The sequence below is a fragment of the Lathyrus oleraceus genome, chromosome 4, assembly GCF_024323335.1.
Source record: "Lathyrus oleraceus cultivar Zhongwan6 chromosome 4, CAAS_Psat_ZW6_1.0, whole genome shotgun sequence".
In the NCBI taxonomy this organism is placed as follows: Eukaryota; Viridiplantae; Streptophyta; class Magnoliopsida; order Fabales; family Fabaceae; genus Lathyrus; species Lathyrus oleraceus.
Window position 1 is genome coordinate 150,609,494 of NC_066582.1, and position 11,604 is coordinate 150,621,097.

The 11,604-nt window shown below is 32.7% G+C and overlaps 1 protein-coding gene across 1 annotated transcript; it reads right to left on the reverse strand.

Annotated features, from left to right (window-relative positions):
• Positions 1 to 6,037: 6,037 nt before the first annotated feature.
• On the reverse strand, positions 6,038 to 9,574 carry LOC127074218 (ubiquitin carboxyl-terminal hydrolase 3). Its single transcript, XM_051015523.1, has 9 exons — positions 9,347 to 9,574; positions 9,090 to 9,221; positions 8,957 to 8,995; positions 8,735 to 8,840; positions 8,585 to 8,643; positions 8,411 to 8,485; positions 6,857 to 6,905; positions 6,554 to 6,630; positions 6,038 to 6,315 (listed from the first exon to the last, which is right to left on the reverse strand). Exons 1-9 carry the CDS (start codon positions 9,404 to 9,406, stop codon positions 6,229 to 6,231), a joined length of 684 nt encoding a protein of 227 aa, XP_050871480.1. The 5' UTR covers positions 9,407 to 9,574; the 3' UTR covers positions 6,038 to 6,228.
• Positions 9,575 to 11,604: the final 2,030 nt, after the last annotated feature.

The following is an 11,604-nucleotide window of genomic DNA, read 5'->3' on the forward strand; positions in this document are numbered from 1 at the left end:
GTGTTTATGGCATATAATGAAAAAAATTCCAGAAAAGCTTAATGGATATGGTGAATACAAAAGGATCAAGTATGCAATGAAAGAAGCAGTCTATGATACATTTACAACAACTAGTTTTGAACAAAAATGGTGTTCGTTCATAGAAAAATTTGATCTCCAAGAAAATGATTAGTTGGGTGGGTTGTATATTTAGCGTCATAGGTGGGCACCAACTTTGTTAAGGAAATATTTTTGGGTTGGTATGTCAACTACGTAGCGTAGTGAGAGCATACATGCTTTCTTTGATGGATATATCAATTCTATAACAAGTCTAAATCAGTTTGTGAAACAATATCATAATGCTCTTAGAAATCGGGCAGAAAAGGAATTTGAAGCTGATTTTAATTCGATGGATACAACAATTCCATGTGGGTCAAACTCGTCCATTGAGAAGCAATTCCAAAGTGAGTTTACTAATGCCAAGTTTAAGAAAATTCAAGTGGAATTCAGATCTAAAATGAATTTTTCTGCCTCATTAAATAGCATGGAAGGTTGATTTGCTACGTATCATGTGTTGGAGGAGATATTAGTTGGAGACATATGCAAAGAGCGAGTCTTAAAAGTTGTGCTTAATAAGGAAAACCATGATTTCAAATGTGAATGCTTATTATTTTAGTTTATAGGTATTGTGTGTCGGCATGTGTTATTTGTGTGTAGTCAGGAGAGGATTATAAGTCTTCCAGAGAAGTATGTTTTAACAAGATGGAAGAAAAACATTAAAAGGAAGCATTCATATATCAAGACTAGTTATGGTGTAACAGAGTTGAAGCCACAAATGGACAGGTTTGACAAATTATGCAAGCATTTTTATGAGATTGCTGAAGTAGCTGCTAATTCAGAAGAGACTACCGAAGACCTCCATGAAACATTACATCCGTTTAGCTCTAATATGTCCACAAAGGATAGTGCACTTATTGAAGAAAACCTTAATGATGATTTTAATCCAATCAATAGTAATAGAATTCGCAATCCAAAACATGTCAAGCGCAAAGGTCGTCCTCTATCTAAAAGAAAAACATATGTCGTCGAAGCGATTGCTAAGAGGTCAAGGAAGCGAACAAAAAAAGTGATCACATTGAGCTTACTATAGTATGTCTACTTTCATTAATAAATGATATGTTAAATGTGCATATATTAATATATATATATATATATATATATATATATATATATATATATATATATATATATATATATATATATATATGTGTGTGTGTGTGTGTGTGTGTGTGTGTGTGTGAGCGTGCGTGCGTGTGTGTGTGTGAGCGTGCGTGCGTGTGTGTGTGTGTGTGTGTGTGTGTATGAAATCTAACATTTTGTTTTTTAAATATGCAGGAGTGCAATATTGGAATGGTGGGAAGTCAGTTTGGAAGTAATATTTGTGTAGAATCATCTCTTGAGGTTGTTCGTGGAAAGCATTACTTAGATTCGAGTATTGTGGTTTGTGTATATTATAAGATTGTATTAAATAATGTTTGAATTCACATGTATCATTTGAAGAATTTTTTGTGTTTTGAATTTGAGGAATTTGTATGTACGAGTTGCGAAAAACATATGTAGTTGTTGAGGATAAATTAAGTGTACTCATTAAACTACTAATTTATTATGTATTTGATTTTATGTACGTCATATTTTAGATTTTTGTATGTTATTGTACAGGTTGGAAATTGTATGTCATTCATGGATCTTTTGACAACATGTGAAACACCCTTGACATGTTCATCTCAAGTTTGTACAAATTTATGATGATTTTGGGAATTTTTGGTTATTGACTAGTGGCATGTGTATTTTGGGGAGACTGTCACATATGTATACTATTTTGATAAGTTTGACATGATGGTATGATGTTCAAACATTTTTTTAATCTTGTCCAAAATATTACATGCACTAACAATAGTTACATTTGGTGATGCAGGTTATTCAGGTGGGATGTTGCAAGATTGTAAATTGACTTTTGTATTAATCCAAATTGTAAATGTTGCAGTATTGTAAATTGACTTTTGTCGTAATCCAAATTGTACTAAACTTTGTTGGTGTATATAATATATAAAATATTTTGTTAATGCAATTACTTTGTATCCAAACATAAAAAAATATGAAGTTGGTTAATATAGTGTCAGACTTCGAAACAAGAGAAATTGCAGTCCCATACTTGGTTAATACATTGCACGAAGTTGGTTAATGGAAGCTTAACTTAGGTTAATACAGTGCCAGACTTCGAAACAAGAGAAATTGCAATCTCAGACTTGGTTAATACATTGCACGAAGTTGGTTAATGGAAGTTTAACTTCGGTTAATGTAGTACCAGACTTTAAAATAAGGGAAATTGCAGTCCCAGACTTGGTTAATACATTGCACGAAGTTGGTTAATAGAAGTTTAACTTAGGTTAATATAGTGCCAGACTTCGAAACAAGAGAAATTGCAGTCCTAGACTTGGTTAATACATTGCACGAAGTTGATTAATGGAAGTTTAACTTCGGTTAATGCAGTACCATACTTTAAAACAAGGGAAATTGCAGTCCCAGACTTAGTTAATACATTTCATGAAGTTGGTTAATGAAAGTTTAACTTTGGTTAATGCAGTTCCAGAATTTAAAACAAGGGAAATTGCAGTCCATACTTGGTTAATACATTTCATGAAGTTGGTTAATGGAAGTTTAACTTTGGTTAATGTAGTTCCAGACTTCAAAATAAGGGCAATTGTTAAATCAGACTTGGTTAATACATTGATGGAACAATATTCACTATAACACATTCTCAACACATTAACAACATAATGAACTATAACATACTCAACACATTAACCACAAAATAAACTATAACATAATCAAAGACATTGTGCACAAAAACAAAACACAACCACAAATTGTCAACATTGTGCCAAATTCTGCACTACAACACATCATATTACGTATTACATAAATTCTACACTACAACACTAATGATTTACAAATTCATTCTGGTTCTTTTTCCATGCTTCATTGGTTTCTTCCTCATTCTTGTAGCCATGTTGGATTTAGACTTTGATTGGTTTTCCGCAACATTGGCATCATCATTAAATGGAGTGTTATGTCCAACATCTCCAACAAAAGTTCATACTTTATCTTCAGTGATAAAGTTCACAAGTTGTCGATCATCTTAAACAACCTCGTCCTCAAACGGAGTGTTAACTCTCGCCTCTTTCATCATCCTCACTTCATACTCAAGAACTGTTGTCCTCTCTTTGAAATATTTATTCTCATCCACCAATCTATGATAATCAGTAACATCCACAAACTATTGTCCTTGTTCAACCAGAGCAGCATTGACTATGTCATATTTTAGTTTTTCCTCTGTTGCAATCACTTTATCAATTATCTAACAAAAAAAAAGTCAATTCAACACACAACAACAGAAAACCTATTTTTCTCAATTCAAACACACAAAATCTTACCATATTTTTTTCAAATATTTTTTCAATATTTTTCTTCTACAGACTTATAACCGGCCAATTCAATACACGTGGAAAATAAAACCTAGAAACAGCAGGTGCTTTCCCCAAAGATAAGTGGTTGAATGCTCAAATCTATAACAAATATTATAAGTTGTAAATTTCAAAATTTCAAAGTTTCAAAACACAAGATAGAACTATAAAGTTATATAATATATTTATCTGCAATATGGTAGCACACCCGTTTAAATGTCTTTGTGCCTTGTTTTTTCCCTCCTTCAACACAACTGAAGACTCTCATAAACTAGAAACCACAAAGTTATAAACAACAATTTCCCAACTATGGGCATCAAGGGAATCCAAATCATCCAATTTCTTAATAAATCCCGTAAATACCTTATTCCTTGTTTTGGGAAAGTAAAACTCCGCAAATGCAAGTAATATGTAAAGTCTAACAAAATTAACTAATTTTTTCTTATGGCAACGAAGTTGTTTGCGGATATTGTTAATGGTTACCTCAGTCTCTTTAAATAGATCTAATGTTTGACATTGTTAATCTTCTTCTACTACTAGAGACTTACCAACAATAGACAATCCAAGAGCAAAAGAAACATCAACTGGAGTAAAGGAAACTATCATATCCCTACCCTAAATCCCTTACTACGTACGTCCCATCTACTTACTAACTCCCATAATAAACCACCTGAGATTGAGAAGTTGTTAGAAATATCCCTCGCCCATTTGAATGGTGTGCATTCGATGTGAGCACGTTGAGTTGCGGTTAACTTTTCATTTATGTTGCTCAAATTCACCGGGATACAGCTATGCCTCATTCGTACCTTAAATTCATGAAAAAACTTGATTGATTTTAGACACATACCAACTAGAATAACAAAACAAATAAATATTGAAACCTATGTCTATTACTTACTTCAATTTCGTAATTATTTTTTGATGATGTCATAGTTTCAGCAATAAAGCACTCAACATAATAACAAAAGAAAACCAAAGAAAAACATAATCAGTACAATAATCGTGGATTGAAAATTTTATTACATTAATCTAACATAAATAAACCCTAAATTTTAATTCTCTTTCAACTTCCCCTCTTTGAATCACAGATTCAACACAAAAATAAAGAGAAAAAGAACATCTCACATTGAGACGAAGAAGATGAAGAGACGATGAGACGATGAAGACGAAGAGACGGAGACGGTGAGACAATGAGACGGAGACGGAGAACTTCGGCGCCGTTCTACCACTTTTTGAGAGATGTAACTTCAGCGTTGTAGACCGAGGCATTTGAGTTAACCTAAAACTTAAATGTAAATGACTAAGTTACCCCAATTTATTTAATGAATTACAAAAAAAACAATCTTTTTCTACAATACCTACTGTCTAGGTGTTTAACTGAGTGTAAGTATATCATTTTTGTACCTTATTACACCTGGGATAGGCTCAGTAAGAAGAAGAATTGAGGAAGATGATGAAATAAATAAATAGATGAGGCCGAAGAAAGTGAAGAAGACTGAGAAGAAAGAACATATTGAAAGCTGCAAATATAAGCTATATTTAATCGTTCTATCTTTTAAAATTATGTCTTTTACTGATGTTTATTTGGTGTTTTTAGTTTGGATTTCACTATTTTGATTTAATGTTGTCGTAGTTTAATTTCAATGCTTTGTTTAGTTTAAATCTTTTCTAGGACTAAAGTTACGTTAAAAATTATATAATTAACACCAATGGTGCCTTACATGGTTTTAAAATTAAATCTCAAAAATATGATGCATGATCTAGTTATTTTGATTGAACATGCTTTCCTGAAGTATAAACAAATTTTAGTCTAAAAGTTAGATTCTAAGATTAATATCGTAGTTAATTATTGATTACAAGCCTGTCAATGAGTTTGTTACTTTTTCAAAGGATATTTCATTCAAACTATGAAATAATGTCCCTTGTCTATAGGAATCGGAGAGAAATTATTATATAGTGAGGTTGTAAACATGTTGAGGAGAGGAATGCTATATAAGTTAAAGCGTGGAAAAGTGACGAGTGAAAAATATAAAAAAAGAGGTAAGAATGAAAAGATAAAATCGGCAAAGCAAAACAAAACAAAAGAAAAATTAAAAGGTCAAGTACAATGCATCGAAAAGAAAAGGGAAAAATGTTGTAGAGGAAATGAAAAAGATAAAGTTAAAAAAATGAAAAGAAAACGAGTAATAAATTATAAATGATTGCTCTTTTGAATTTAAAGGCTCTTTGAATTCAAGAAAAACAATAATTTATTTATTTTGAAGACAATTATAAGAAACCTTAGTGATCTGGAGGTATGAATGGAAGAAGATACATGTTTAAATGAATAAAAATAACTTTTAATTACTTGTACTTTCATTTTTTTTACAGAGAAAACAATAATTAATATTTAGAAAAATGTTTACTCAAACATCAATTATTTCTCACTTTTACCGAAACAGAAAAATTAGCAACTATGATCAAACAAGTTTCTTGTTTTCCCCTTGGAAGGAGGCTGATGACAAAACTACGACAAATCAAAATCAAAATCAAGCTGTTAGAAGACGTTTGAATAGGAAGAGGCTTACAAGTTTACAAGAACTCCGAATGTAACTAAAAACCTAACCATGCAGTTGCACACAGATAAAGTGAATAAAGAGCTGCATGAGGATTATACTACACGACAAGTTTCTTGAAAATCAAAACTAACCCTAAAAAGCCCAAAGTGAGTTTGCCTTAATATCCATCACTCTTTCTTTGATATTGCAATGACATTGAAGTTGAGAGAATCTGGATTCTTCTGAATCATGCTCTGGATGGCTTTAGCTGCATCCTGCAGTAAAAAATATGTATTAATTAAAAACAATTACTTTCCTACAGAATTGTGGCCATTAAACATTGTTTCTTTGCATCGTGGCAAAACCCAAAAGCAGAACCACTTGACAACAATATTATCATGGAATATTTTCTCTCTATAAGCAATTGCAGATTAAATCAAATTATGACCTTCTTCAAATACATGTCTTTTCATGAACAATACAATTAAAGCCTTAACATTGTAAAATATTTACCTTCAACAAAGTACTTGGTGAGGACGGACCGTGTGATATTGGTGCTGACTTTCTTCCATCAAGCTCATAAAGTTCACCTGCATACAACAAAATTTCAAAGAAATTAATCAGATATAGATAGGCGTCATACAGCAGAAGGGAGGAGAAGGGTTCAAAATTGGTTTTGGATAATTCGTTTTGACTGTGATTTGTTTTTGTTTCTTACTTTTGTTGTTGTCGTAGCTGTTGTATCTTGATATATTGTTTAACTCTTTACAAACACCATAGTGAATAAAATCTAATGAAGTACAAAAAAGAAATTACCGTCCACACAAGCAAAGCAGATGAAATGAGTATCCACGTTATCTGATGCCTGCATTACAAACATTTCAAACAAAAGTTGTCAATACACAAGAACATAAAATGGAAATAAGCAAAATTGTTATTAAGTTTTGCCTTCCAGGATAAAAACAAATTTATGAGTGTTAAAGCCCAGAAAGTAGAAATTACAAAAGAAAAACATTTTTATTGATCCATTCCTCCTATCTCAGGTCAAGATAATCCAAAGTGAGGAGAAAACATAATCTCACAGTGGAATATAGAAATCACTAGGTATTGGAATGCATGGTCTCTCTCATCCATAATTAACTAACCAACGCTCAATGTGTTTTGTTCCATCATGTTGAACCAGATTGTGTGCAATGCTAATGGGTGATTGGTTCCCAAATTGATTCATAGGTACAGATCCTTTAATCTCAAGCATCTAGCATGATCTTAGACTATTTGAGAACTAATCAACCATTAGCATTGCACATGATCTAAACTTTTTGGTAAAAAGAAATTAAGAAATTGGGTAATACAACTTTTTCTTTCTTTTTTTAGATGAAAAACTTTTCCTCTTTTTCATTGCAATCATTTGGGTCTCAGCTACATCATAAAATTCAAGAAACCATCATACTGTTTAATATCTTCATTACTCATAGTGGGTTGAGACATCAAAAGTTATCATTGAGCCGGTTTGTGTTTCCCTTTCCTCTAATACACTAATTTTGGTGTACCAGCTCTAGCCATGATTCTTTGATTTATGTTGGGCACTGTACCGGAAGTGTGCTTCTCTTCTCCTTCCGTTCTCTTCCTTCTTTTTTGGCTAGATATTAAGAATAGTATTACTCAAAGACCCTTTGCCATGACGAACCTTAGCCAGTTAGTTCTAATGAAGGTGCTATGTCTTGTGCATTAGAGAAGAGGACTGGTCGGGAGAAAATTGGGAGATAAATAAGAGTCATAAGGCATGGACTGTGCTTAAACTAGACTGGAGGGTAGCTTTGGGAGTTTCTTTGGTCATGGTTGCAGTAGAATAGTGGAAGGGAAATTTTGTGAGCGCTAGATATTGCAAAGACGGCCACACCAAGGTGATGACAGCAGTGTCTAACTGGTGGAACAGATGCAAGAGACAACAGAGAGAAGATTGAGACTAATAGCATGGTGAACAGAACCCTGGAAATATAACTTTTTAAACCGACAAATTTGCACAAACACAGTTATAACTAACAAGATCTGAGCATAAGTTCAAATTTATAAAGGGCCAAATCCACAATCAAATAATTACTCATTATAGAAGGACCCATAATTATAAACTACATTGTATAAAGGTTTCTGCATATGTGTCAGTTATTCATATCCAAGGAATAACGAAAACAACAAACAAATAACACTAAGAACAAGATATTTTCAAATGCATGGGATCATATTTTCAAGATAACATGGTGGAAATGAACTTTTGACCATTAGTTATATCTATATCACTACTAACTCATATTGGAACCCTCCAATCCAATTTACCGTCGCCTTAAAATTTACAATTAATAGATAAAATACCTCTGTATCACCAGCAGTGGCTGCTACAGAATGAGCCACCTCCATCTCTGAGTCATTCTCAAGAAACAAAGCACGCTGCAAGATACAAAAGATAAAAAATACAAAATGAGCATTATGCTTAGCCAACAAAAATTCTCAATTTCTTACATTTGTTGAATATGAGAAAGAAGTAACCTGCATTGGATCCAAGTTTGCAGTAGATTTAAAGAAGTTATCAAAGAACGACTCCTCAACTGATAACAACAAAAGCACCACAAACTGAATGATATTTAATCGTTGATGCACCCAAAAAACTCAAGGTAATTAAATTGTTGAAAAACTTACCAAACTTGATTTCAGAAGTTATGTTACCAAGAGCATGAAGAAGCCCTATTGTCCCACAGGCATTACCCACAGTTTGATTCATAAAATACACTTTCTTGTTATATTCCTACACCAGAACAACACATCTAAATAATCAATGACATATTTATATGCTACCCAAAATCCAAATTTCATATACATTGTTCAACAAAACAATCAAACAAACTAGATATGTGCAGTTACCTTTTTTTCTTTATTCTGTTGCAACCTCTCCTCTTCAGACTGATAAGAGATAAAAACTCTCATAAAGTCAGAAAAACAGTGAAATTATTTACAGATGCATTCAATCAAACACTGTCTATGCATAGAAATTAACCTTGGGGGTGAGAGGGTAAAGAAAAAGCACAGCAAGAACAGGTTTTGGAACCATTTCCAAAAGCTCTTCATCCAATCCATAAACATCGTAGCACCCAGCTTGATCCTCTGGAAGACCAAGACCGGAAAGGAACTGCAACGCACCGAAAACATCTATAGGGTTTAATCATGCACGCTACTAACTAACTTCAATTTCAATTTACTATTACAATTCAAAGATTGTAACAATTGAAATGAAGGATGAAAAGGGATAGATACCTGGTTCATGACATCAGGGTTAGCTTCAAGAGGAAGCCATCTTTTTGAAGGAGTAGCCATTGTGCGATTCTTTTCTTTCTACTTTCTACTTTCTACTCAAGTTTGTTTTAATGCTTAATGCTTGAAACTCTCGGTGAGTCTGAAATGAAAATGAAGAGGCTATATATGGTTTGTGATTTGTTGAATGTTGATCTCTTAATGGGCCTGTAAGAAGTCCATTGTTTCTTACCAAACTGAGATGCCAACCCCAATTTCACCTGACACCCCACTTTTTTTTTCATAATTTTTATATTATCCTTGTTAAAATGTTATTAAAAAGTTTGGACAGAAAATCAGGTAGAAGAAGTGAAATATCCAGTACAAATTCAAAAATTCGGTAGGATATTTAAAAAAAGGGTAATGCTAACTTGTGTTCCTAGGGCACAAGTTAAGAAACCTACTTATAGAAAATTTGTATTGGAAAAAACAATCAAAAAAATAATTTTATACTTTTATTATAATCAATATACAATTTTAAAAAAAATATTTCTTCATTTGATTCTTAACTTGTGCCCCTAGGGCACAAGTTAGCATTGTCCTTAAAAAAATACAGTATACCCTTTATTTAAAAATATTAGTATGTGGAAAAATTTACTGATTATTAAAAAGTACATTTTGTTACCAGATTTTTTATAAAACATATAAAAAATCGGTAGTTTAAAAAAGTACCGGTTTTCTCAAAATCCTCCTGTAATACCAGATTTTTTAAGCTACGAAAAATCGATTGTGTTAATTCAAGGGTTGAGATTTTACCGACAACTTTGTACGGTTGTGATAGCATCGCCGTTTTGTGTGAATCATAATGAATTCAAACTTGTATAAATAAGGATCATGTGTTGTTAAGAAAAAAAATCTTACAATAACTCAGTATTTGTTTAAAGCAGAAGTGTACTTCAACAGGGTGAAACCTCCTGTTGAATTTGCGCTCTCGGAGAACACCACATGCTTCGCTCTTCTGAGATCCAAATTGAATAAAATGTTGCCCACAAACGAGAACAAAAAGGTGAGTAAGATCGAGTTTCTTACACCATGGATTGATAATGCTGGAAGGGTGAAATATGATTGTATTGAGTTGAAGAGTGATGAAGACTTGAAGATTATGTATAGAACATATCATTGTAGGCTAACGAAGGGACCAATAGAGATTGATGTGATAATTTCTAGATATGTTGACGACATAATCAAGATGTGTGAAACATCCAGAATTATTTGTTAGTGTTTAGGTTTTCTTATTTATTATTGTTTTGTTAAGTTATGTAATCTTCTATCTAAGTTATGTAACTGTTTGTCAAATGTTAAGTTATGTTCATCATGCAATAATGAAAGTGTCAGATGTTATATAATAAATTTTGCTGTGTAAATGTCTGAATGATAATACACATACTACACAAATAATACAAAAATGATAATAAGGTCTGATTAGGTCCTTTTCAGGCTAAGTGTGTTGCTTGCGATGGCAAAGTATAAACCTCACCATCTGAGTTTACCAAACTCATAAGGTTATCCATAAGGATTATTATCATTTGCAGACGTTGAGTGTCATTCGCACCATGTGGAGGTGGAGGCGGCGGTATGTCATCAAAAGGTCCCCCAGCATGAGAAGGTACATCATCATCTCCATGCTCCCTGGGTGGGGTCATGAGAGGGTGTGATATAGTAAGGTACCATTCCAAGTACCCATCCACACACTATGCAAGGAACTAAACCTCCACGGCACGATCTCTAAAGGCACGTGTAGAATTTATAATGTTACTAACAAACCATATATCAATGTCCTTGGATGGAATAGAAATGAATGGTTGTGGGGTGTCCTAGACATATCCAAATTGGCATAGACACCTCTTAGGTAAGTGTATAGTAACTAATGTCTCCCATCGTAGATAACCAGAAAAAAGTGATGTGTCATCAAACTTCTGATGCACTTTATGGTGTATAATAACTAATGTCTCCCATCGTGGAAATCATGATTTTTTACCGGTTTTTTAGTGCAGTAAAAATGCATAATTTTTTTACAAAAAAAAATGGTATAAAGAGAAAAAATCGGTAAAATTGATACTAATTGCTCATAATACTCAAAATTTTCGGTAGTTTTCCTGAAAAATTCGGTATTGACGAGAGTTTTTCAAAAATATTTGAAATCTCTCAATGGAATTGTTAAATGAACTTTTATATTTTTTAGGGTTAATATAGTAAATGCATAGGATATGAGGGTGTCAGGT

Bases quoted from the DNA above. Each gene is read 5' to 3' on its own strand.
- LOC127074218 (XM_051015523.1), bottom strand. From the start codon at position 9,406: ATGGCTACTCCTTCAAAAAGATGGCTTCCTCTTGAAGCTAACCCTGAT. The intron at 8,841-8,956 runs GTAACTGCACAT...GTTCTGGTGTAG, and splicing joins AACAGAATAAAGAAAAAAAG to GAATATAACAAGAAAGTGTA. The intron at 8,486-8,584 runs GTTACTTCTTTC...TGTATCTTGCAG, and splicing joins CAAACTTGGATCCAATGCAG to CGTGCTTTGTTTCTTGAGAA.